Source organism: Anabas testudineus, chromosome 17 (assembly GCF_900324465.2).
Source record: "Anabas testudineus chromosome 17, fAnaTes1.2, whole genome shotgun sequence".
Taxonomy (NCBI): Eukaryota; Metazoa; Chordata; class Actinopteri; order Anabantiformes; family Anabantidae; genus Anabas; species Anabas testudineus.
Genome location: NC_046626.1, coordinates 8,126,163 through 8,152,162, shown reverse-complemented (window position 1 = coordinate 8,152,162; position 26,000 = coordinate 8,126,163). Strand labels below are relative to the sequence as shown.

The 26,000-nt window shown below is 39.0% G+C and overlaps 1 protein-coding gene across 4 annotated transcripts in view; it reads left to right on the top strand.

Annotated features, from left to right (window-relative positions):
• Nucleotides 1-24,905, top strand: part of st3gal3b (ST3 beta-galactoside alpha-2,3-sialyltransferase 3b) — a 38,464-nt gene extending 13,559 nt beyond the window's left edge. For all 4 annotated transcript variants that reach the window (XM_026375032.2, XM_026375034.1, XM_026375031.1 and 1 more), the window contains 8 exons: nt 283-375; nt 3,731-3,825; nt 9,654-9,717; nt 9,810-9,905; nt 9,996-10,182; nt 18,509-18,655; nt 20,698-20,844; nt 23,002-24,905. In XM_026375032.2, coding sequence (XP_026230817.1) covers nt 283-375; nt 3,731-3,825; nt 9,654-9,717; nt 9,810-9,905; nt 9,996-10,182; nt 18,509-18,655; nt 20,698-20,844; nt 23,002-23,091 — 919 coding nt within the window. In that variant the 3' untranslated portion in view covers nt 23,092-24,905. The remainder of the gene's footprint in view (nt 1-282; nt 376-3,730; nt 3,826-9,653; nt 9,718-9,809; nt 9,906-9,995; nt 10,183-18,508; nt 18,656-20,697; nt 20,845-23,001) is intronic.
• The last annotated feature ends 1,095 nt before the right edge of the window (nt 24,906-26,000 follow it).

Genomic DNA, 26,000 nt, shown 5'->3' with positions numbered 1-26,000 from the left:
ATTAACTACATTCATCAGGTTATTAATGATCATGCTAATAATCGTGAGGTTCTGGTTTGAACACTGCCAGTGTGATTATTTGAACAAGGCCCCTCTGCTTAGTCTCACCACACAAGTGATATTCTGAGCTGTTGCTGAGTTCTCTGACTTCCTAACAAACCAGTTTCCTTATCTCTCAGTCCATTTGACAAACTCAACTTTTGAGGCTTTGAAAAGTGTCAGTAAAATTAATCAGTTGTCATCATCATGGGCCTTTTTAATCTTTGTTCTTTTAATTTACAGGCCGCCAGAATTGGCATACAAGTACGGCAACCTCAGTGATGAAGTGTGCAAGCCAGGATATGCAGCAGCCAAGATGGCTAGCATCTATCATAAGTGAGGATTACCTTTTCTTTTACACTTGATTTCAGATAATTGGCACATATTTAATTAGTTATCTGCATGAAAAATTTTAAAACTGTTATTCAAGTGTACCAAGATATATGATGTCACTCCTCGAGCCGGCTTGGCCTTGAGGGGTTTTGAGTCAGAAACAGAGAAACCCTCACATTCCTTTGCAGTCTTCCCATTTCAATCGTGTTTCTATCATCCTCCCCACCACAAAACCTCAACTGTGTCCTTGTGATTCCCCCATCACACAAAAGAACATTTGTCATGCAAGTGCAAGGTCTCCCATCTTTCCCTATAATATCCTAGAGCCTTAGAGGCTTTCTCTATGAACGACACCAGCCAACTTCCTGTTCTGACTCACCATGAGCTTCCTGGTACCCAGAGCACATAGTTCACAGAGTCCTCCATGGCCCCAACTCATATCATTAGATCTTTTGATTTTTCTTTGCTTCTCTATCTGCCGCCATCTCAGTTCGATCTATAGGACATTGTTCCATTAGCATTCTTGAAGCTAAGCTAATAGAGGGGTAATTTTCCACATTTCTGAACAATAGCCAGTGGCACTTCAGCGTAGTATTTGAACCAGTCATGGGACAAAATTGCCATCCCTATTTCCACACATAAGTGTTTAATCTGATTGGTTTGTTACCTGAAGATGCATGTTACCAGTCACAGCTTGAAATGAAAATACACTGTACTAATGTTGCACTAAATTCCAATCTATTCTTAATTTTTCACTGTATGTTCAAGTCTGTGACATACAGTGCAGTCTGTGTGCAGTTTTACTTACAGACACCTCTTCTGTGTACTGTAGCAAGCTGTTGGCTGTAGCAGTTGCAGTGCTGCTTAATAAAAAGCACAAAGCAGTTTTGTTGCCCTCTACCTATCTTAGCCGGTACATGTTAACAATGTCCTCCGTCATAATGACTTCCTCTAATCGGCCGCACGCGTCCGATCAAAGTTGTGTACAACACAGAACCCCCACTGGGAGCCCTCTGATTACTACCACCTTCAACCTAGTCACACATAGGTCAATGAGCACAATTAATTGGACTTTTTGGAAGTTGGTGTGTTTTGTATGTATGTAGGTTACAGTTGAATGTGCACAGTCATGCAGGATCTGCATTTGTATTAGATGTACTACAATTTAACACATTTTTGATTATCTCACTCTGCTTTGTATGTTAACCAGACGAAAACCTATAAATATGAATGTTATTGTTAACCTTTTATCTAAGTAGGTGTGGCTTGGAGTTCAGCTGTTTGAGAAAACCTACTTAACCTCTAGCAGTAGGGTCCTGTGGCTCTCCTCTAATCATCTCCTGCTTCCTCCGTGTTTGTCTTCTCAGAAGCCCCTTGCCCTGCAGATTCCAATTTATTTTGTGCCCCTCCCCTCCCCTCCCCTCCCCTCCCCTCCGCGTTACCAAAAAACTGTTTGCATTGGAGCTCTAAATCAAGTGTTGGCAGTAAACCTGAAGTGGCACGGTTATGAAAATATTGCCAGTGAGAGATGGACTCAACAACGGAAACCAGCACAATGTGTCTTTGCCTGTTAGCTGTTTTGGGAGCCCTCTCTTTTTATTAACAACAAGCAGCCCCTCGTCTCCTAGCTTTGTCAGGATGTCAGTGACTGACTGTCGGTCAGGGCTCAGTGACTTGCAGTGATTCTGCATTATTTATAGACCCTTATGGCCTCAGAAGTCTTTGGTTTAATGAATCTCCATTTGTTTTGGCATGACAGAATTCTCTGGGTGTGTGTGTAAGGAGGAGAAAGGGCCATGCCTAACTGCTTCTCCCTAAGTCTCTCCGCTCATGCTTTAAAGCTAGAGAATAATGAGGGTATCAAACACAGAGTAGGGTGCTTGGAAGGGGTTGAAGTTATCTGGAAGACCTCCCCATAATGTCAGCCATGTTTGGTCATTGTGCCTCAGAGCTCCAAATATTTTTTTGTGAACCCACAGCAGTGTTACAGTAACAAGCTTCCCCAGATTCCTACTAAGAAACAGCAGAGTGTGATCATACTTCTGTGTCTTCTCTTGATTTCATAGTTAAAAATGCACTAGTTAGTGTCCCCTGTCTGCTGTTGGAGTCATAATTTATGGCTGGTGAGAAAGAACAACCATTTGTGTGAGTGTATGAGGCCCCTCAGTAGAGTGCAAAGCTATGTTGCTGGTGGTCTGGTTCCGGTTAATGAAACTATACAACAACCTCTGTAACTGTCTTCTATTATAAACAAAATAATACACACCAGCTCAATAGATCTCTCCACGGCGCCTAGCATCATCTTTTCTGTCCTCAGTGATCATTTATGACTGACATTAAAGTTGCAGAAGTATATTCCTGGTACTTCATGCATGTTAACACCAGAACAGCAACAACTCTCTCTCCTCTTGTGTTTCCTCAGCTTGACAGCAGGTCATAAAAACAAACATCCATCCTGAAGCCACACTCATACAAATGGCACGTAGACGAGCACTCAGGTCGCAGGCATGACCTAGAGGAAATGGCTTTATTTGATTTTAGAGCCATTATTAATCAAAGGGTGACCTGCACACACTTACACAGGCACACAGGATAAGGAAGAGATGGAAGTAGCAGTTCAAGGGGCATTAAAAACACAGGTTACAGGTGTGTTTTTAAATATCAGACTCAGTGTTTTTTTATGTGGTGGGATGACAGACGTTCTTGCTGGTGTAGTCTGTTCAGGAGCTTATACTACAGTCGATGTACAATATTGTCATGCAAAACCCTTTTGTGTGGTTTGGTTTTTCTTTTTTTTAATTTTTTATTTATTTTCTTTTTAGCATGTGTACTGTGAGAAGTTCATGTTATTGCCTCAGGTTATTTGAGGAAAACTGTTCTGGCACAAGTATGTTGTGTTTGGAGATTTATCAATATTGTACATCGACTGTGGTATAAGCTCGGGTGGGGAGGATATGTTGATAGGTTATGAAATACAGCTGCCTGCTGTATCTTTTCTTGTCTGTTTCTTTTACCAGCTTAGTGTGTGTGCGCGTGCGCTTGCGCTTTGCTTGTTTTGGGAATCTTTACAGGGGCGCATAAGGTGAGGACGTTATTAGATTAATGAGAGTGGAACAATTGAATTAGTTTAGCATTTTGAGGCTTAACCTTTGGCAAAGATATTAACACTACGGTCACAGGTGGAGAAGGGATTATGGAAAACCTAACAGGAGAAAAGGTGTGGTGGGGAATACACAAATAATAAATAATCATTAATCATAGAAGTTTGATTACAGGATACAGGAACCTCTTTACTAAGGAAAGTAAAGCCCTCGTCTGCTAATGAAAACTCTTTTCTTTTTCACCTTCCTCTTTTCAGGTTTAGGAAAGTAATGCCCATGTTTCTTGATCAGAACTTCAAACGTCTAGAAAAAGTCAACAATTACTTACCTCCATTTGGTTTCAAAACACAAGGTAAGAAATTTTCATTACTACTCCTGTTACCCTCGACTAAGCCTGTATCGGTCATCAGTTGTCATAAGCGCTGCAACAACTGTAACAACTGTAACAACTGGGCTAAATTTTGAAACCACTCTTTCTGAGTAAGAAAGTTATCAGGGTAAGGGTAAGAACTCTATCAGTGTGTTTCCTTATTGTCACTGCAAACATGGAGCCCAAGGAACTTCTTGTCTGATTTTATGAGACATCTAATACAACACAGGCACTTTACAGACTTAATAAAGTTTATTTATTTAGATTCACCCTGGTACTAAAAAAACTGCAGATATTATTGCTATTATTGTGCTGTGAATATGTCTGGGTCAGACAGTGTCCACTGGCTTGCATACAAGAGGTGGCACTACGATTCCCTAATGTCCACTGTTCAGGACACGTTGTAAATTTAGTAGGACAAGATTAAAATATCCCAACATGTCGCACTGATAAGGCTTTTCTGAGTCCAAATCAAAACTTTCAAAAGCAAATCGTAGTTCATTTACGTTATGTTTTCGCAGCAATGTATATTTGATGAGATCATTTGAGAACCCTGTTATGTGAGCTGTCAAAACAGGTGACGCTGGTGCTGACCTGGTAATACTGGGCACATCAGAGGTCATTTTCAGGCCTATGGATACTGACAACATACTAATTTACACAATGGGGGTGGGGGTGTGTGTGGGTGGGGGGTTAACTATGTTGCTGTGTTGAAATGAATGTCTCCAGGATGTTAAATTTGAATGATGCTGCTGACGATTTTTATCAAGCTTACAGCCTCTAATACATTTCTATTATGGGACAAAAGCTATACTGTTGAGTAAGCTTATAATGATAGTTGTATACAAGTGAATTGAGTGCATGACTCTTTAAACAAAAACCTACCAGCATCAGAACCATTGTGTGTGCATAGGAATGTGTGTGCATGTTGTATTTGTTTGGTTATCTTACTTTCTTGGCAGAAGGAGGAATTATTTGTATTTGTTTTTTAGGATAGTTTTAGTTTTTTTCCCTTTTATTCAATAGTTTTATTAATAGGAATGCACTGATGTGATCTTTTCACTTCTAACATTAAACTTTGTGTATCAGCTAATGCCCAATACTGATCTGATACTGTTGTTGAATTAATAACTGAATACCTCGTAGTTTTAAACACTGAAGGTATCAACGTTGGCTTAAACATTGTTTTCCTAATTTTGTAAAACAAAATGTAACAAATAAACATGTTTCTTTATTATTATTTAATTTTTATCATTCATTCATTATCATTTATTTATTTATTGTTAAGATAATAAATAATTGTGCAACAGCAACAACTTATAACGGTAATCAAAATAAATGGGGAAAAATCTTCCTTGTAAACATTTAGTGCAAACAAATGCAAGTAATGACATTTTTCCTGTTTCTGCAGTGCATCTACCTACATTCATGCAGCAGCTGGATAGTTTAGTGGTAACATCACTGCCCTCGATCCAAAAGACTGGGGTTCAAATCCCTTCTGTTGGCTACCTCCAGTATGGGTCCTTAGGCAACACCTCTTTATGCTTACCTTGCCTTTTAAGTTGATGCTTTTGAAGCTGCTTTATTAAGTTCATTGTGTTGTAAAGTATTTTGCAGTGCTACCTCCACACCTTGCAACATTTACTTTGCAGATATTGGAAATAACTTGTCAACCTTGTGGCGTATAAAGCATGAAATGCATGTTCAATCAAGTCTGCATGCTGCAGTAATGAGGCATGCACTGTAACCATTGGGTTACAGTGAGTGTGCTCTCTGTTGGTTGCAATAACTTAATATGAATATGTTGCTATTTGTCCAGTTTAATGGGCTTGTTTATGTTTCAAGCACCCAATAATAATGGGATAAAGTAAAATTGGTGCCTATGCTGAGGAGTACCTTTCTAACACCAGCCCTGAGCCCGTGCCTTCAGTTATACATTGTTCTCAGGGTGTAGATGTTTTGGAACTTGACAGTTGCGGCATCGTAGTCAGATTTAAGATCAGCTTTGATGTTTTCATATATAGGCTAGATGAAAAAACTTTTTTTTTTTCTCTTTGTTTGTTTGTTTTGTTTCTGGTTTGCCAAGGTTATGCTTCGGTAAGTATCAGTGATGAAATGAAAATTAAGGGCTGTCAGCCTTGTTTCCTTATCACCAGAAATCATTTGGCTTCTCACAATGTGTCTGCCTCTCAAATGTAGGCCATTCAACAATCTGTCAGCATTTCCCATAAGATGTTATTCTGTAGTCTGGTTTTCAGATTGAATTGCCATTTTGTTTTTCAATCTTTTGTTGGTAAAAATATAATGGACATGGATAACGATTCAGAAACCAAGCTAATTATTTTGACCAATTGCATGTTATTGTTGAACATCTCATAGACAGTCCAGCTTTGGAGATGCTATTCTTTGAATTCTGAGTTGTATTTGAAGACAGAGATTTAAATAAAACTACGGGAATATGAACATCCCAGGAAAACAGATTTTCTAAATAATCCCTATTTGTAACCAAAGGTATGAGTGCATTTTTTAGATAAAATGTTCAAATGGGGCACTCAGAAAATCCCAGCCTTGAAAAAAATGGTTCAAGATGAGGTGGCTAGTTTTTTTTTTTTTTCCCCATCCCTCGTTAGCTACAAACTCTCAATCACATCGAAGTGAGATATGTTTTAAGATAAGTTTTCTAAGTTTCAAGTTTTGCCAGTTGTAATCATTAATTCATTATGTTACTGTACAGTGCCCATCAATAATCAATAAATATAAATATTTTCTAGATATTTACTTACAATCTAGGCACTTTTGCTACTGTGTTTTGTCAAAGTAACAACTGCACCTTGTGACCAGGAAACTCTCTCAACCCTCAAATGTTCATGGCTCCACACACGGAGCTTGTTCTCTGATCTTAACACACTCCAGCATTTCAGATATCAAACCAGTACACAATGCCATGGGAAGTGAAGAGATAACATTAACCTGGCTTCCCTGACATGCTGTGTCACATATTTTCCAATACTCAGAAGTAGAAGTTACAGTGAATGTTACCTTTGTGTTCCGGCAGGTTCTCTGCTGTCGCTCACAGACACCTACACACACACACACACACACACACACACACACACACACACACACACACACACAAACAAACAGACACGTATACGCAGCCTGACTCGCTATGAAAAGAGCACTCTGTGAAAGTATTACACCTGGTTTCTGTTTTCTCCATGGACTGCGACGGCAGTGGGTTTCCCTTTTAGTGGTACTCATGTGGAGAGATGATACGTGTGGATCTTGAATAGAACACCACAAAGGATTCCAAACTGGGAACATAGTGTTGGTGGGCGGGAGTTTTATTTTTACTTTTTATTCTGCCAAGAAGTATACCTTGGCAAACATAAATCATTGCCAGAGAACAGTGAAGCTGTGCTGATTCTGCTTAAAATAAACTGCATGTCAGCCCTGCAGCATGCCAGTCAGCCACTCCAGGCTCAGAATATGTTATTTTTGTTATTTTTTGTGTTAATTGTTATTAATATTGTCTCCTCTAAATGAAATATTAACCTTTATACATTAAAAGATGTCTTTGTGTAGTCCTATTTATTTTGATTACTGTTGCAACCTAGTCCTGCTGTTCGCGTGATGATTATGTAGTGGTTCAATTTTTTCCTAAACTCTTTTGTGCATTTTGAGAAAATCTAAATGTAAACTAACGGAGACAAAAATGTTTCAAATTTAAAGCTGTGTTTTAATAGTTTTCATTAGACTCCTCCTGTTTTGCATCTCAGTTAATTGGAGAATGATGTACAATGTCTTACAACCTCATGCAACATTTTGGGAAAAAAACTTTCAAGTTAAATGATTGAATTTTCCTTTTATCATCCTTTTTTAATTCTTCCCCAGTTAGATATAAACAACAATTTATATATCGAATTCAATCACTGTTCAAAACAATCATAGTACCAGCATTGAATGAAGTGCTTTGAAATGTGGAGATTTGTTTTCATTCAGTATTTTCCATAGACACGAATTAGCTATAATAAAGAAAAGACAACACAAAATAGCAAACTGGTAGCAAAAAACAAAACCCTTCATGGAACGTGGAAATAAAAATGCCGATCATAGTGTCCATAAAGATGGTATTGTTAAATTATTATAGTTTGATAAATTATTGCATTGTTTATGCTACATCTTCCCAACAGTGTGTATGCTTATGTGTTATGCAATGCTCCCACCATTCCTCTGTATATGTAGTAAGGATTTTTGTCATTTCAAGAGTTCCATGTCAGACTAATGTCTGACCTTTAGAACCATTTGTCTCTAGCTCTTCACCACAAGACATGCTTTGCTGAAATGTTTACACCGGGTACTTATAACAATTAGCTTCCATGTCGTCCTCTGGAAACGAGTCTTAGCCATTGTGATTTTTCACTTTTCACCCGATTGGATCCAGGTGTGGTCCTTGGCTTTGTGTTTATGCTTTTCGGGGTGATGCTTGACGCCAGACATCGACACCACATCCAAACAATGGGTTGTTGCTCTGCTCGCCTCTCCTCGGCAGGTTAATCATTAGGATCGTTAGCCAGGGCACTAGGGGCTGTAATGTGTCGTATAAACTGCTTTGAGGCCCCAGTCTAAACTCTCTCATTCTCACTCTCCCTTTACTCCCACATTTGCTGTTTCTCTTCACCCTCCTTTGCAGACTATGTGATATTTGAAGAAATTGTGTTAAGTACAAGGGGCGTTGCAAAACTCTCTTTTTTTTATTTCTTATTATTTTATTTATTTATTTATTTATTTATTTATTTATTTATTTATTTTTTTACAGCATGACTCTGGGTGTCTCTTAGTTTTTCCATATGTGATTCAAATAAAGGAATGGCAGTCATAGTAGCTTAACCCAAGTAGTCCTTCAGTGACGCTTCTGCATTACTGCAAATAAAACGGATTAAAAATAGTACAAACGGTAATGGAATGTGCACATTTGAGATGTTATGATTTACAAGTGCAAGGCCTAAAAATGGTCTGGAGGAGGGAGATGAATATATGGAATATCTAACCTTGGAAGCATGACTCCAGCACAATACCCCGTAGAACATGGCAGGAATGTGCGCTATGGCTAAACATCCCTGTTTCTCACTGTGTGATCAGACAGACAAGCTCACTTGACCAGGAGAATGTGCTTGTTTGAAATCAGCATTCCTCTTTGAGTGCTTTTATGGGAGAGTTTCTACATACACACATACCATCCCAAACCCTGTATATCTGTTTCTCCCAGATTCACTCCTCTTCAATTTCTCCATCACCCCTACTCCTGAGTGCTGATTGGTCACTCCTTATCTGTGACTGAATAAACGGAGAGAGGTGTTCTCTCCTCCGACTGTGTTAAGACCACCTAGACTGCTGTATCTCTAGTGCTGTCTTGAAGTCTGTGACAGTTTCTTCGTCTTCTAAATGAGAGATTCCCTCACATATATATATCACCTTAAATATAACATTGTCTCTCTTGGAGAACATCTCATGTGATGTTAAACTGTTGTATTGCTCCATAAGGAGAAAGTAATTAATCCAAATGACTTTCTATGTTACCTTGGATGGAGAGAATTTAGCTCTTGTTGCTTTGAGCCAGTGTCTCTGCATTTCCATGAAGACAGTTATTCACCAGTTTATTTACTGTATAAAAAGATGGTTTGGGAAATAAAATGATATACTATACTTAGGTAAGAAGTAAAGTTTAGTACAGTGTACTGCAATACAGTGTAGTTTCTTTAACTGTTCATCTCACGGTGGCTGTTGTTTGTTTTTGTTTGTTTCTGTAGAGAAAGTCATAGAGTACATTTTATCTGCCACTAAACATTACAGACTTCGACAGGAACTGGAAAGGTAATTACAGCTACTCATTTATATAAACAGGTGGTCCTGTATTTTTCTATCAGTTCTTAATATTACTAACCTCTGGCTTTCCTGGCTTTCAGTCTCAGCTGTAAAAGATGCATCATTGTGGGCAACGGGGGAATCCTGTTCAACAAGTCTCTGGGCTCTCGTATAGATGGCTACGATGTTGTAGTAAGGTAAGACTAAACACTGAAATTTGTTTAGCTTACCTTCAGGCCTCTTTAAAGTCTACATTCCACTCACTTAGATTTTTTTTGTGTTTGCAGGTTAAATGAAGCCCCAGTAAGTGGTTATAGCAAGGATGTAGGGACCAAAACCACCATGAGGATTACCTATCCGGAGGGAGCAATACAGAATACTGAAAACTATGAAAAAGACTCACTTTTTGTTTTTTCTGCTTTCAAACCACTGGACTTCAAGTGGCTCAGACAAATGGTCTTCAAGGAAAAAGTGGTAAGGATTAATTTAAATCATTGTTAAGGAATGAAAGTGAAAAGATAGACCATATCTAATACAAATACAACCCCAAACAAACACACCACACGCAAAGCTCTTTGAATGGGTTTACAAAAGGGAAACAACCTAAAAACAAAGTGTCTGCGTCACAAAGAACTCGGCTCTAGATCTATATTTTTTTCTGTTAATTTCAGCATTTTTTTTATAAACATATACTGTTTTTTGTGTGTTTTATTAGATTGCTTTCTCATTCAGGATTCCTAGTCTATTTGAGTTATGTGTTTTTTAGCAGTCCAACCACCTTTCACATGCTGTACATTCCTCCCTGATGAAATGTAAGCCATTCTAGTAAAGGAGTTGAGAGCAGAACACAAATCTCTACTAGTCAGTTGAGATGTTTTCAGTGGTTTAAATACTTATTTATTTAATCTGTTAAATTCCATTTTCTTTTCCTGAATTATGAATGTTCAGTTTAGATGTTGCTATACTGATATGCATGAATTTATATACCATAACAAACCTTGTAATTGCGAGAATTTATTAACTGGCTGTCAGCTGGCCTCTTAATAACTTGGTCAGAATGACTGACAGAATATGCTCTTCCTTATCACTTAAGGTATTACAGAAAAAAAAAATCTTTTAATAGCTCTTGTGTCCTCTATATCAGATAAATTTTTGACAAAAGAGCTTTCCCAAGGACTTTCATTGACTTCTTGTTGAATAGACTTTAGTATCTCTTTGAGTTTATCTTGAATCCATTCAAGTCCAGGACAATGGGAGTATTTAGTAAAAGCTCTTCATAGAGTTATTAAAGTAGTGATAGGAGTGGTATTTAAAGGACAATACCAGCACATGTCTTAATTTAAGAGTGTGTGTGTGTGCTGCCTCAAACTACCAGTAATGACAGGGACATTAGCAAACACAAAGCCTGAGAAATCTAAAGCAAAATAATGTGTGAAGTTATAAAGAACAAGAGAATGGAGTGAAATAGGACATAAAAGCTAGGGAAAGTACATGAGGAGTGAAAGCTAATAAGAAAATAGTTTGCCTGACTGGCTGATGGCCCTTTCAGCCTTTGATAGGGCCCAGATTTTTCTGCTGTGTCTGAGGGAGAGGACAGTGGAAGTGGCTGCCTGGGATAATTGATCTGGCCCCTGGCATCTGACTAACCGCTCTTTGATGTGCTTAGGAAGGAAGAAGGTTTGTCATAGGTTAAGAATCAGGGAACAAAAAGGAGGAAAAAAAAATCATGACAGTTATTTGGTCCAGAGTTAAGTGGTGATATAGCAGAAGAGAACAGAAGTCCTGTGTCTGACCTGTGCATAGCCTTTGCTTTCATACATCTACAGTAATTGATTTACTGTCATATACATATTGTATATTGAGGTATATGAGCAATTTAGACTCAAAGCCCGACCAGAACTTCATGATTAGAACAACAGATAAATTTAGTTCAGTGACATTGTACCTAAATAGACATCAGTGTAACATATTACAAAAGGCAGCAGTCGAATTACACTCAAAAAAAGACTCAAAAGTCCAGCTTCAAGAGTATTACAGCATTAGTCATTAGCTCAATCACTTGGATTAACCCTCTTTTATCCTGTTGTATAATGGACTCATTAGCCCCTGCTGTTTTGTTGTTAGACTCTTGGGTCATTACTGTAGAAGTTCTTTGAACTGCTGTATGTCCTTGGCTTTGCTGGCAGTACTCTGTGGAAATTAAGTAGCATGAGTCAGGTACATTTAAATGATCATTTGGATTAAATATCTTAAGCCACTTTGGCAAATGTAAACATTTGTTGCGAAACACATCACATCCCTGACCACTTTCTGCAAATTCAAAACACAACAAAATAGATGCAAGCAATGAAATGTGTTTTCTCTTACGTTAAAATATATTATAGTAGCTGGTCTTTAGCATATCTGTATAGTATAGAAACTGTGTGTGGAATGTAGAAATAACAGCCTTGTTTCCAAGCCAACATAATCTGTTTAGTAGTGGATTTTAAGGCTTGGAAACAACATGAAAGGAACTAAGTCTTGTTAAAAGACTATTATTCTAGTTTCATTGTATCTGACTCGCACCCAGCCTAGGCTAATGCAGTGGAAACATAAACATGAAGAGGTGTGTGTGAGAGTGTGTGTGTGCTCGTATACAGTACATGTTGCTTTTGTGAACCAAAAGGTACATTTACGGAAACTGTGAGTAAAACATCTTTTTTTGAGTAAAACATCTAATTTTTTGCAGTTGTTTTACTTATTAGATGGGATGTATCGGTGTAGATCACTACAAGGCAACAGTTAGACATGTTATTAAAATGAATGAGGGCAAAAAAAAAAAAAGAAAAAAATTATGGATGGATGGATGGATGGATGGATGGATGGATGGAACATATAGCTTTACCTTTTAGGATATGCATCAGAAACTCACCAAGTAGCTGCAAGCTTGCCTCTCTTTGTGCTATCCATTTAGTCCATACCACAGGGTTCCAGAGATGTAATGTAAATTATGACAGTGGTCCTTTGGGAGCTTTTACATCTGTTGGTCCAGCAGTGCTTTTTGTATAACCTGCCCACTTGCAGCTGGAAGGGAGACAAAATCTTTTCACTCTTATTCTATGGTTATGAAAGAAAGCGTCTTTCTTCTTTTTAAAAGGTTAGTGGGTAGTACACAGTTTTGCAGCCGCAAGTGACTCATCTAGCCAGTGGTCAGCGTGCTTCACTATCATGCACTATTGTTGCGTTTGAGATGCCTACAGCACAGTTTTGGATGGCTGAACAGAATACAAATTAGTGAGGCAATTTCTCAATCCGTTATTTAGTGTTCTGTATACTCTCCCTCAAACGCCCTCCCACTCTCTCACACAGCAAAGACTCATAAACTTCAGACCAAAATTTAGACAGTCCAGTCCAGATTTAAAATCCTGACCTTGGTCTTGGCCAAATTGTTTCTTGCAGAAGCAGCTACTACAGATAATCTCTGAAAGCATTCTAACATATTTAGTGAATCCCTCTACTGCATCTGTAATTGCAGCACTGCAGCATCACAAGCCTTGAAGCATCCATAATCGCTCATTACTGCATACGATGTCTACGACTCAACTTTGTCACTCAGCTTGAAAGTCTGACCCCACATATGCAGCAGTCCAGTTGATTGCCCAGTTTCATGCTGTTTATACATGTGCTCAAACATGATTTCCACAATTGTTGATATTTCCTTTTTTCCCCTATGTGTCTAGATTTGATCCACCACCATCCCCCCCCCATGCACAGCTCTCACTCACAGTTCAGGCACACACAGCCTCACTTGTTTGTATATGCAGCGATATTTTCAAACAGAGCCAGTGAAAGATATACAGCCGGTGGTAAACACGGAGTTCGAAGGTGGACTGTCGGTGTTCTCTCTCTCCTGTTTGTTTACAGGAGCTTTCCCTGCTCTCTACAAGCCAGAGAAATAAATGATGATGGAGACAATTTGAGAAACAGAGTACTTCTCCTTTATTAGAAATGCAGCCATGGGTTCTTGAAGTACCAAAATATAAAACTCAAGCCAGTATATTCAACTGCAGATGTCTTAATCAATACCAGAAACAGCATGTTCAAGGAATTAGCAAAATACCCAGTTGCTTCATATTACAGATTATCAAATGAACTCCTGCTTCAGTACTGCTATGAGACACTTCCTATTGTTACACTTGATGTCCTATGGCCAGGCTTTTCACTTTACTAAATAATGTTTATTGTAATTCTCAACATGCTTGGTTAGATAGAAATTACAGCTCTTTTTTTAATCCCAAACATCTGTGAAGAAGTCCAAAGTAGCATGCATACATGCATTCATAAACATTTACATACTTGTAAACATGGAATTTGAACATGAACCAAGTGACTAACATAAGGTCCGGATGTCACTGATTACCAACAGCGTTGTGTTTCAAAAATGAGTCACCTACCTAGCCAGCTTTGATCAACACTCAGACCTGGGTTTTCTTAGTGTTCTGATGAATTAGATGTTGGGTAATCAAATATTACAACTTTTTTGAGTTAGACATTAAAAAAGACGGGAAGGCTTAATTTAGACCAACAGGTCCTGCCAACACCAGCACCATTACAAGACATTATGCAGAATGTAACCAGGTTCACAGTGTTGTCAAGTGTTGCCATCGTTTTCATGGCTGCGTGTGGAGACAAAGTTTCACACACAGATAACCTCAGTCATGCCAAGAAAAGACAAACCACACTGACCTCAATTAGGGCAGAGGTTGTGGTAAGTGTCAAGAAAAGCAAAGGCAAATTGGTCTATGTTTCTGATTCCTGTGATTCCCATGTTCTGATTTTTTTTTTTTTTTTTTTTTTTTTTGCAACCTCTTCGTTGGAGCACTTGCGTGGTGAGATGCTGCAACTTGTAAACTTAAAGGTCCATCTTGTACACAGTGCTAATGAGCACCAGACAACCTTAATTGTGATTGTTAGCATTCGAGGGCTGCCGTTTTTGTTTCTAAATTGCTCTAAGTCTACCTTCCGGAATCTGCTCCACCTCGTTTGAGTCGTCCTATCCATAAACACAGCAACATTATTTTAGCCACAAGATTTTTTTCTCAAGAACAGCCAAGAATAGGTCAGACATGAACTGTATCTGGTGGCATAGTAATGTGCCCTTACTACTTAAAGCCTAAGCTGAAGTGTGTTTATGTTTGTTTACACTGAAGGACTGTGAAGCCACCTGTAGTAACCAAGCAGATGTGAAACATTTTGTTCTTTGGTTTCGCCTCATGACAGCCTCTGTTCACTGCCCCACATTTCTGCACTCCTCACTGCATCAAGAGCTATAAACTGAGATATCTGCTTCAGTCAACACAGAGACACGTTTTAGTTTAAATGTGAGTTAAATTTAATTGACTTTGTGCTTGAAGCCACATTGAAACTAAACCACACTGAAAACTATAAACACAAGGCTCTAGCCAGGCTGTTTCTTATTTGGGCATTTTTACATAAGTGGAGTAAAGGGGGGGATATGCCCAGCCTAATTTAGTGGATATATTTGGTAGTTTCATACATAATCTTTACTGAATGTATTTTGAAAATTGATAAATAGATATCTCAACCTTATTTTTGCTTTTGCAGAATGTTTTCCATTTTCCATTTTAGCACTCCTATTATAATTGTTCTTTACCCCATGCCCCTTTGTGCACATCATTTTTTCCTATCTGTTTGATCCTTAACTTCTCTTGGCTTATAGTAACTCCTCTCCTTGTCTTGTTCTAATCCTGTGCTTCGAGATCATTTGTTGATGGTTTGTATAGCGATTTTTCTGCAGCTGTGAAATTACAAGACAAATACACTTAGCCTTTGCAAAGCTTCTTGTGCAGTTGACACTGACACGAAGAAACTGGGTGCAATTATAAACCATTGAGCTTTCTGTTGTGCTTTGATGTGCTGTAGCAGTGGAATAGTACAGTCAAGACCTGTATTGTCCTTCTGATGAATGACTATACAGGTATGTTTCCTAATCATTGTCTCCTAATCTCAGGACTGCCAAGAACTCTCGCTGCTGTTACATTATCAAACACTTAGTAATTTTGCCTAAAAAATGAGGCCAATAAGTTTTTTTCAAAGCTCTTAAATACTGCAAACATGTTTTGGCCACAATTTGGTTTTCTACAATTTGAGGGTTGACTGGCTCCTTGTAATTATGTCATCTTGGTTTATGGTTTAATGGCTCCTGAGTGAAAAATTATATCCTCCTCCATGTCTCGTAGTATTCCTAAACAGTAGTTGATCAAAACCAGCATTAATTAGCTTTTGCCCTTAATTTAGAAATTTTGTGTGAAGGGGAACTGGTACATCCCAGTTTACCTTTTTCTGGCTGAGTGATGTCAGCCTTTCTACACTCTATCTTCTTGCATTGCAGACAACTCTACCATTAAAAGGTTGTTTGAACAGGTGCTTTATTAGAGCAGCCTTGTGCACACACTTAAATCTAATAATCCAGACCAATTTAACCATAAAGCTGTCGTAGTAGAGGGGAAACAGCCATTTCCTCTCTGACCACAGCCCAGCGACAGCCCCAACCAGCCTAGCCACACACGGCTATTCACCTTTGAGCATGTGTGTGTCAGAGCTTGGTGAGTAAGTGGTGTAGGACCACTCTGCAGCTTCCTGTTCTGTCTGTGTTCAAATGCAGCGTTTCTCTTGAAACTTAGACACACTCACACAGAGGTTAGCGGTCAGTCCACAGTGGAAGCCACATCCTGTTCCCTGGAGGCTATTTGTAAATGGTTTGCCATATTCACATTTTTACCACTTATTTAACTGAGTCTTGCCTATCTGAACAACCTTTACTTACCCAGAGGAGGCTTAAGTTATTATTAAAACTCACTATGTATCATCATTGATTTTTTGAAACATTCATAACCACCAGAAACCCAAAAATATACTCTTTTATGTTGTTACTTTACACTTCCTCTGGAGTAAGTTAAACACTCAAAGCGTAGCTAGTTTGAGTTGAGAATTTTTAATGTAAGCAACTTTCCACATTCTTAAACCCATAACAGTGCCCACCACCAATTCCTTCTTGACAGCCCTGTTGCTCACATACTAATTGTTCTTGCATTTCTCAAAGCCACCTGTACTTGCCTGAATATCTTCAAAGAGCTCCCCACCCCACCACATTTGTGTCTATGTACATGTCAGATCATAACTTAGCAAAGCGAGGGGTGTGTGTTGTGTGTCATTAGCTTCTCTCCTTCCAAGAATAAAGAAAAAAATGCATCACTCTCTTTATTCAGCATACACAGACGCACACACATCTAAACAGCACCGCTAAATAGATTTCTGGCAAACACAAGCTGTGTTGACAGGAGGGATGAGCTGCTGTTCCTGTTGCAGCTTGCCGAAGGCACAGAGCCGGGCCCACGTTCAAAAAGAACTGCCACTGTTGAAGCCACAAAGCCGGCTGACTTGTTACTAGCGCCTCTGCCAAGACACACATACACACACACACACACACACACACACACACACACACACACACACACACACACACACACACACACACACACACACAGACGTGTATTCCTGTATCAAAGGCAGCTGGGCGGGTGCTTGCCTATTTGAACAGGTGAATCCCATTTATATCTGCTGACCCTATTGGCTTAATGCCTTTTAGGAAGTCATACTGTCAGGAAAGGCAATCACATACTGCTCGTTCATTGCACTTTCTTTTAGTTGATCATTTCAAGTAATGCTGTAAAAGTCCCTGATTTGTTGGAGGTGTAATTTTGTCATTATGCTTTCTTCAGAGGTCAAAATGGGGTATCCGTTTTCAGTCTGTTCTGACAAGGATACCTTTTTGTGAGTTTGTGTCTCAGTATCTTAATGTTCAGTAAATGTTCTGGTGTGACTAAGTTGAACAAGTGCATTTCATTACATAATTTTATTCAGGTGGTGCTGCAGGCCTGTCTGACAGGTTACCCCAGCGACTGATGATAATTGCTTTGTGTAAAAAGACCTGAGGTCTCACAGATCACCCTCAGGTCAAGGTGTGATTTAAACCATTTCCTGTCAAATACCATATTTAAATTCAGATGTTGGCTTGCAGTACTTGTTAGGGATTTGTGATTTCCCACCTTTACCTCTTATAAAGTCTTAACATATGAGTGTTGACTTTACCATTTTTCTGTAATCACATTCTAAGATAATGTAAGTAAATTCACAAATACACTAATACTTGAAGATTCAAGTAAACCCATACAATAAACCTAACTCTAACCACTGCTGATTTTACATATCTCATACTCCAGAAAAGTACAAAGAATCTTTAATGAAAAAAAAAAAAAGTTCTGCTGGTTCTGTGACAAATACCACACTGAAAAATGTCAAAATGTGTGTGTCCAAAAAGACAATGTTTTGACCACACAAACTTTTCCCCTACGGCTAAGAAGGACTGTACACCCCTCACCCTCCCCAAGACTCCTACAAGGGGTCATAATTACTGATGTTCTGTGAGCCCCTCACCCTGACTTCATCCATTAAAGGCCCAAAAGCCATTTCCCTAATCAGTGGTAGTAGAGGTCTGGCTTTTGGTTGGCTTCTGTGTTTAATGTCAGTGTGGTGTTGGTGGACAAGGATAATCTCACTTTGATGTTGGCTTGGCAAATTGCAGTTGGCTGTTCATGGCAGAGGTGTCATCATGCAAATGACTTTTTTTGTGTGTGTGTGCAGAGAAAAAAAATGGTTGAATATTTTTGTTGAAAATAACTCATCTGGTTTTATTTTTGCCTCTATCGTATGTGTGTCTGTTTTTTTCTCAATATTTCAGAAGGGTACTGAGGGATTTTGGAAGTCGGTGGCTCGCCGTGTGCCACGGGATGCTAGCGAGATAAGAATCCTCAATCCCTACTTCATCCAGGAGGCTGCCTTCCAGTTTATAGGTCTGCCCTTCAACAATGGCTTAATGGGCAAAGGGGTAAGACACATGCAAGCACACATTGACAATGTCATCATTTTACAGAAGTGCAACACCACCACCACTCTTTTAATCATCCTTCTCCAGTGCAATGTTAAGCTTTTTCTTTTGTCAAGTTCCTGCTTATTTGTTTAGTGTTGTTTAGTAGGAATCAATGATTTATTTTAAAACAGAAATGGTAACGGCAAAGTTTTGACATTTAATGTAAGGCTTCCCATTATGAAAAATAGCATTTAAGAGGTTCCTTTTGAACTGAAAAATCTGGATACTGAAAGACTTGATACAGACTTGAGCTGCACAAACCAAGTATTTTTATGATCAGTTACTGTAATGTTGTATACGCAGACCAACACATATTGTATGTTCATTACCCCTCAGGAAAAAGTGTTCCACTAATTCTAAGAATAGATGAAGGTCATAATGTACCGTGGTTTGGATAAATCATTGTTTTTCAAATGAAAGGAAAAGTACAAATGTAACATAATCTGCACTGTAACTATTATTCCAATCAAGTGATGTTTATCATTCATGTAACATGAACTATGATTGGGGAAAGGTTCTATAACTGTCCTATATATTTAAATATACGTTTTGTAAAGTTAGTCGTTTTTCCAAAGATGCTTAGCAGGTGATTAGGATCTGGTTTTCTTGTGTTTTCCCTGTTTTTTTTTTTTTTTAATGGCTCTTTTGTGGGCATTCTTTCAAGTTCTTTACTTTAGCTTTTCTCTTCCATTTCTCAGATAGGGAAAAATAAAGTAGTTAAGATGAAATACCAAGCCAATGTTGTTATTGTTTACCTTGTTCAAATAGTCCATACTGAGTCCCGCACTGCTTCGGGATGAGAGATGATTTTCTACGCCTGCCAACCAGAGTGCAAATGAGAGCACCATGTGTATATATTTGTTTAATTTTAGTAGTATAGGGGAATATTGCTAAAGAATTGTAGGGGACATGAGGAGGGTATCACTGTAACTCTGCCCTCTGGGGCCATCAGAGCGGCCCTGCATGAACTGCACTCTGCAACATGTGTTTAACATGTGGTGTGTGTGTGTGTGTGTGTGTGTGTGTGTGTGTGTGTGTGTGTGTGTGTGTGTGTGTGTGAGAAAGAGAGAGAGAGTACGGTCATTTGTGTTTGGGTCTGGGTGTTTGCAGTACTGTCTCATACAACACAAGCTGCAGAGTTGTATGACTTGGCACATTGTTTCCCTAGAACACTTTTCTTTCTGTCTTCTGACCATCAGTGTATTTTGTGTACATGGAAATTAATGAGCAAGTCTATTTGTTGTACAAGTGTTTATGTTGGGTGTGTGTGTGTGGGGGGGGGGTTATGTGTGTAAATTAATCTGTATTAGAATACGCAGTAGGGGGTTGACCAGCTGCTGGTTCAGCTCCACCAACCCTGAGGGCTCTAAATCAGGGTAATGGTTTAAATGGGGCCCCCCTTCACTCTTTCTTCTGCACCCACTTTTTTCATGCACGCGCACACACACACACACACACACACACACACACACACACACACACACACACACACACACACACACAATCTTTTCCCTCTTACTTGTTCTCCAACATCCAGACACAATCACACACATGCACACAACAGCCGCTGTACCCCCCAGATCTCTGGCAGCCCAGGGCAGTTAGGAAGTACAGTTCAACCCTGTAGATCACTGTGTCATAGCAGGGGTCTGCAGGGGTCGCGTCTTAAAGGTAATAGTTAATCATCAAGTGCTCAGAGTTAGTTAGCAGCAGTGGTGCAGAACAAAGACTGAGGTATGAAGGAGGTAGAGCAGCAGGTAACATGAGTTTTGAATGCAATTCTGCCAGATTCACAATTAACGAAAAATTATTAACACTACACGTTTTACACCCACATGATTCCCTGTGTTGTTCACAACACATTTTTATCAACAAATGCTTGCTGTGTGTGTGTGTGTTTGTGTGTGTGTGTGTGTGTGTGTGGGAGAGTGCGTTTGTGTGTGAGTCTGTGTGCGGTTGTGTGTTGTATTGTTTTGACAGCTTTTCTTTTTTTACTACAGAACATTCCAACTTTGGGAACAGTCGCCATAACAATGGCACTGCATAACTGTGACGAGGTGGCCGTGGCTGGTTTTGGGTACAACCTGAACATGCCGAATGCACCCCTGCATTACTATGAGGGAGTCAAGATGTCCGCCATTAAAGAGGTGAGCACTTTATTTCACTAGAAAGTCAGCACACAATTATATTGGCAAATTTTAAAATGAAATCTGGTCTGACATTATCTCTCTGCTAAAGGGAACAGCATGTTGTGATTTCTTGCTATCTGATGTGGTTTCTAAAAATAACCAAAGAAACAAATAACTAATTTTGATGAAGAGGGAACCCCAGTCCAGTTTAAACTGGCTGACAGCCAAAACACATTAACTACAAAGCAATCACTTTTCAAGCTGAACATTACATGATGGTAATATTAGTCCAGTTTTGTGCATGAATTGAATTTGTCTCAGCTTTTGTATTTACATCAAAATATATTTTGCTGTAGTTAAATTATGCCGTGATTGGCTGACTCAGTACCAGTCTATCAGTACTAGTAACTGCAGAGATTCCTAAATTCATTTTTTCATGTTTTCTATATATAGTATGACATTGGTTTTGCCTGAAAGTGAATTCAGTTTCACTCCTTAGCATCACATATACAGTATATTTTGATATATTTAACTGAAATAATACTAAACTGACAGAATTGAACTGACAGAAAAAAAGAATCGGAGCAAAAACATCTTTAAAACATGCACCAGCCTGACGAGCGACTGGTCTTTCACCATTCACTTTAGCAACATGCTAACTGTTAGTACATTGTCTGAACAAGGATTTTCTAAACGCCCTCCTGACGGACCTCTCCCCTCTCCATCAGTCAAGTCTTCCTCTCTGTGTTTACACTGAAACCCGGGGGAATCATAGATGTCACCCATGTGCTGACTTTTGTAAACCATGAGCTCAGTATGATGATAACCTTTGTCTAAACTCACAGAGAACCTTTTGGCATTTATTATCATCATCTTCATCAGCATTGTCATCGTCGGCCACACAGGGCTAATTAATTGCAATTCTTTAGGCTTTTTTGTTTTGAATGCTTAACCACTGCCAGTGTCTCAGGTTGTTTGAGTTTTTTCTTCTTTTTTTTTTAAACATAACAATAATGAACTCATTCACATTTTATCCAACTGCTTTGGAGAATCAGTCAGTTTCCTATCTGGATGCTTTAAAGCCCCACAGAAATTCTGCAACCAGGCAAGATTAAGTAATAAAATGTCACATGTCACTTTAGGCAATGTGTTCCTACGGAGGTCCCCTGCTTTGTTTTTATTTGATCCACAGTTACTTACCACAATGCATTAAATTGATTTAATTAAAGCTGTTATGATTTCTACTTTTTGTACATGAAAGATGTTGCTTATAGTGACAAACCTACAGGGACTGATTGCCCCTACTGTTTCAGTCCTCTGTTTCCATCAGATATGTGGGGATGCTCTGACTTTACACTTTTTTAGTGTTTTCCATCCCATGGGAAAGGTGCTTTTTGTGGAGCACCTTAAACCATATAACATAAAATGACATTAAGATGACAGAATAAATGTATTTGCAATGCTGAAAACATACAGAAACATACGCTCGCCTAACAACAGAAGTGACCCGTCAATCATCAGTCAGTGTTAAAGATTGTGGTATTGGTAGGTGACAGATGTTAATTAAACAGCTGATTGGAAACAGGATGGTAGGGATGGATATGTTATCTTGTCGTTGGATCTGTCATTTACCTTTGTCTACCCATCTACCTACCTATCTATCTTGTAGGCTAGCTAGCTAAGTTCAAATTATAAATGATACTGGTTCTTATCCTTCAAAACCACAGCTGACAATCTGCTTCCCTTGACCTGCCTATTTAGTCTTACATGCTAAAGAAGCATTGTACTGACAGATCTCCAGAGACCATTTTGTTAAGTTTTTGTATTGACATTTGACTTCAAAAATGAATTTCAGTCAGGCTTTGTAGCCATGTTTCCTATGCTAATTTCCAATCGGACTGTAGCTCATTGTTCGTGGTGGTCCTGGCATGACCCATCACACAGTGGAGGTTTGATTCAGACAGGCCCAGACACCAAAAGGAGAGTCTTAAACTCAGCCTGAGTCGTGCAGGGCCCAACCTGCTTCTTTCTTCCTCCTATTCCCGTGTGTATCTGTCTTTCTTCCTCTGCGTATATATACACCTCCACATACAGACACTCTACAGTTACAGTATCTTGCTCCAATGTCTGTGATGTTGTGTGACTGAATTAGTTTTTTCTGTGCTTCTCCCATAGTCATGGACACACAACATACCCAAGGAGAAGGAGTTCCTCCGCAAGCTGGTGAAAGCCAAAGTCATCACAGACCTGACCAATGGTATCTGAGTTTACACCCACCCACAGTCTCAGTCTGCATTTCCCAGTGGACTCCGATACAGGAAGCTGGGAAAAAGATGAATCTAAGGAGAGAGAACCCTTAGAATCGGGGTGGCCTGCACACTGCCGGAGTTTTTATATCAACAGAGATTCTTTTAAATAGAGGTAACAGAAAGTGGAGAAATGCACACGTGCCTTCTGAACCAAAGACTCCTGCTTAAGTTAGCAGGAAGACTGGAAAACTCCACCGACCACACATTTCAACATTTACCACTTCAACCCGAGTATCACACAAATTAAAAGTGAAAGCAGTGGTGACATGTTGACATGCAGATGTCGGGGTTTAATTGACTTGCTGACTAACTTGATGAAGAGATCTGAGACAGTGGAATGAAAAGAGGTGACTGCAACAGAGAGCGCACTGGGATGGGTTGAGTATTAACAGTGCCAAACGTACCTCGTATGGAGGAGAGGTCATCCCTCCTCTTCTTTTGCTGCCTGAATGTATTCACTTTTCTCAGTATAAATAAGTGTATAAGGCCGTATTCACACGGGCATTTGCACTACGTTAAACAATGCAGGTGGGTGCGTTTGTGGGATGTGTTGTTTCTTGTACTGGTAAGACAATGACATACAAGTCATTTTCCTGGAGCTGTCTGCAGTGCTAGTGCCGCTGCGCTGCTTTGTGCTAAACACATTCCCCTATCGAAATGAATAAGAAGGGCTGATTTATTTATTTATATTTTTATTTTTTTTTTCTTCTTTCCCCCCACACTGAGAGTAAAAGTGTATGAACCTGGCCTAAGAAGCTGCAGCTGCCCCCCATCCTCATTTACCTCCATTTATTTGTTTGCTATTTTACTTTTAATTTTTATTTTACAAAATGAACACTTGCCAAGCCAGGTAAGAGCTGAGGGTTGGGGGGGGGGGGGTCCCCTGACACATAGACTGGCATCTTCACATCACGTGAGATGCCTTGAAAAAGAAACACTTTAACATATATCCAAATAAATTATTTCAAGTTGCTGATATGTTTTTAGTTAAAACTTTACATCTGCTTGTTTTTAATGAAAATTTTAGCTTTATGTGATTTTCTACACTAAGTAGTATTGAAATCTTGGATTAGGAAAAACGTATCTTTATTATTTTAATCATTGTTCCTGGTGGTCCTGGTATGACCCATCACACAGTGGAGGTTTGATTCAGACAGGCCCAGACACCAAAAGGAGAGTCTTAGACTCAGCCTGAGTCGTGCAGGGCCCAACCTGCTTCTTTCTTCCTAGGACATAGGACATTTATTGTTTTAAGTTAAGCAGCTCTGGCAGGTGATTCTTGAAGTAAAATTTGGACACTGCATTTTTTTTTTTAATTATTTAGTAAGTTCTTCCTCTTCTAGATTTATTCATGTCATGGTACTGTAAGCATCACTTGATCAGCTGTGAGCCCTTAGGTGATGGCAATGTACAGCTCTGTAATGTGTGCAGTTGAGGAGAAAGTGTATGTCTGGTCCCTTTTCGAATCTGCCATTGCTGCAGACTTTCTTGTTCTTCAGTAGAATTATAAATTAATATTTTTGATTTTAGGTTGATTTTAATTATTTAATTTATTATAAAATCCCCAAATTGTTTTGTCTTGGATTCACCATGTGCTTACTCAGAGAAAAAGTATGTGAACCCTTGGAATTATTTACTGGTTGAACCCCCCTTGGCAGTAATAACCTCCACCAGGCGCTTCCTGTAGCTGTGGATCAGACCTGCACATCGTTCAGGAGGAATTTTAGCCCATTCTTCCAGGCAGAACTGCTTTAGCTCTGTCATATTCTTTGGACGTCTCGCATATGTGGCTCTCTTCAAGTCGTTCCATAGCATTTTTTGGGGGGGTTGAGCTCTGACTTGGCCACTACAAAAGGTGGATTTTGTTTTTCTATAGTTTAATCAGTCCATAAAACATTTTTCCAATACTGCTGTGGAGTGTCAATGTGCTCTTTGACAAACTTCAGGCATTCAGCAATGTTCTTTTTAGTAAGCAGCGGCTTCCTTCATGGTGTCCTAACACAGACACCCTGCTTGTTCAAAGTTTTATCTACTGCTGACTCATGAAAACAGATGTTAGCCAGTTCCAATGATGCCTTCAAGTCTATGGCTATAAATTGGGGTTGCTTCTTTACCTCACTGATGAGTGTTTAGTGTGTTCTTGGGCTCATTTTGACTGGCTGCCCACTTCTTGGTAGAGTAGCCACAGTCCCAAAGTATCTCCATTTGTAGATTGTTTTCCTAACTGTAGACTGGTGAAAAGTCTTTGACATCACTTTGTGTTCCTTTCCGTAGATCCTCTGAAAGCTTTTGGTGAGGTATGCCTCACATAAGTGTATGTCAGAAAGTGTTGTCCACACCTCCAAACAAATTTTTTAACAAGACTCCAGGTATGCTAAAACCGGAGTCCAGTTAGTTTTCCTTATTCCACTAGCAATGTTAGGTTTTTATCGTTCTCTAAAAAAGGTCAGATTTTTTTTTTGTGTGTGTTTTTTTATTTTAGGCACAATATATTTGTTAATACTCCTTAGATGAAGATCAGATCTCATTTTGTGACAAATTAATGCAGAAAACCATGAAATTCCAAAAGGTTCACATACTTTTTCTTGCCACTGTACATTAACATATGTGCTGGCAATGGGTACATACATTGATAATTGTCATTCTGAATCATTTCATTATCATTACATGTGCTCTTTTGCACTTGTACATCAAGGTTCTGCCACGTCTCTCAGTATTTACACACTTTAAAAGTGTTCAGTATTACACAAATGATTTTTTATTTTTTTGCCCTCCACTCAAAAAAGAGAAAACCTTGAAAAAGAGAGAGAGTAAGAAAAGTTTCAATTTAATCAAATCATTTCATGGTATTAGTACAGAACTCAG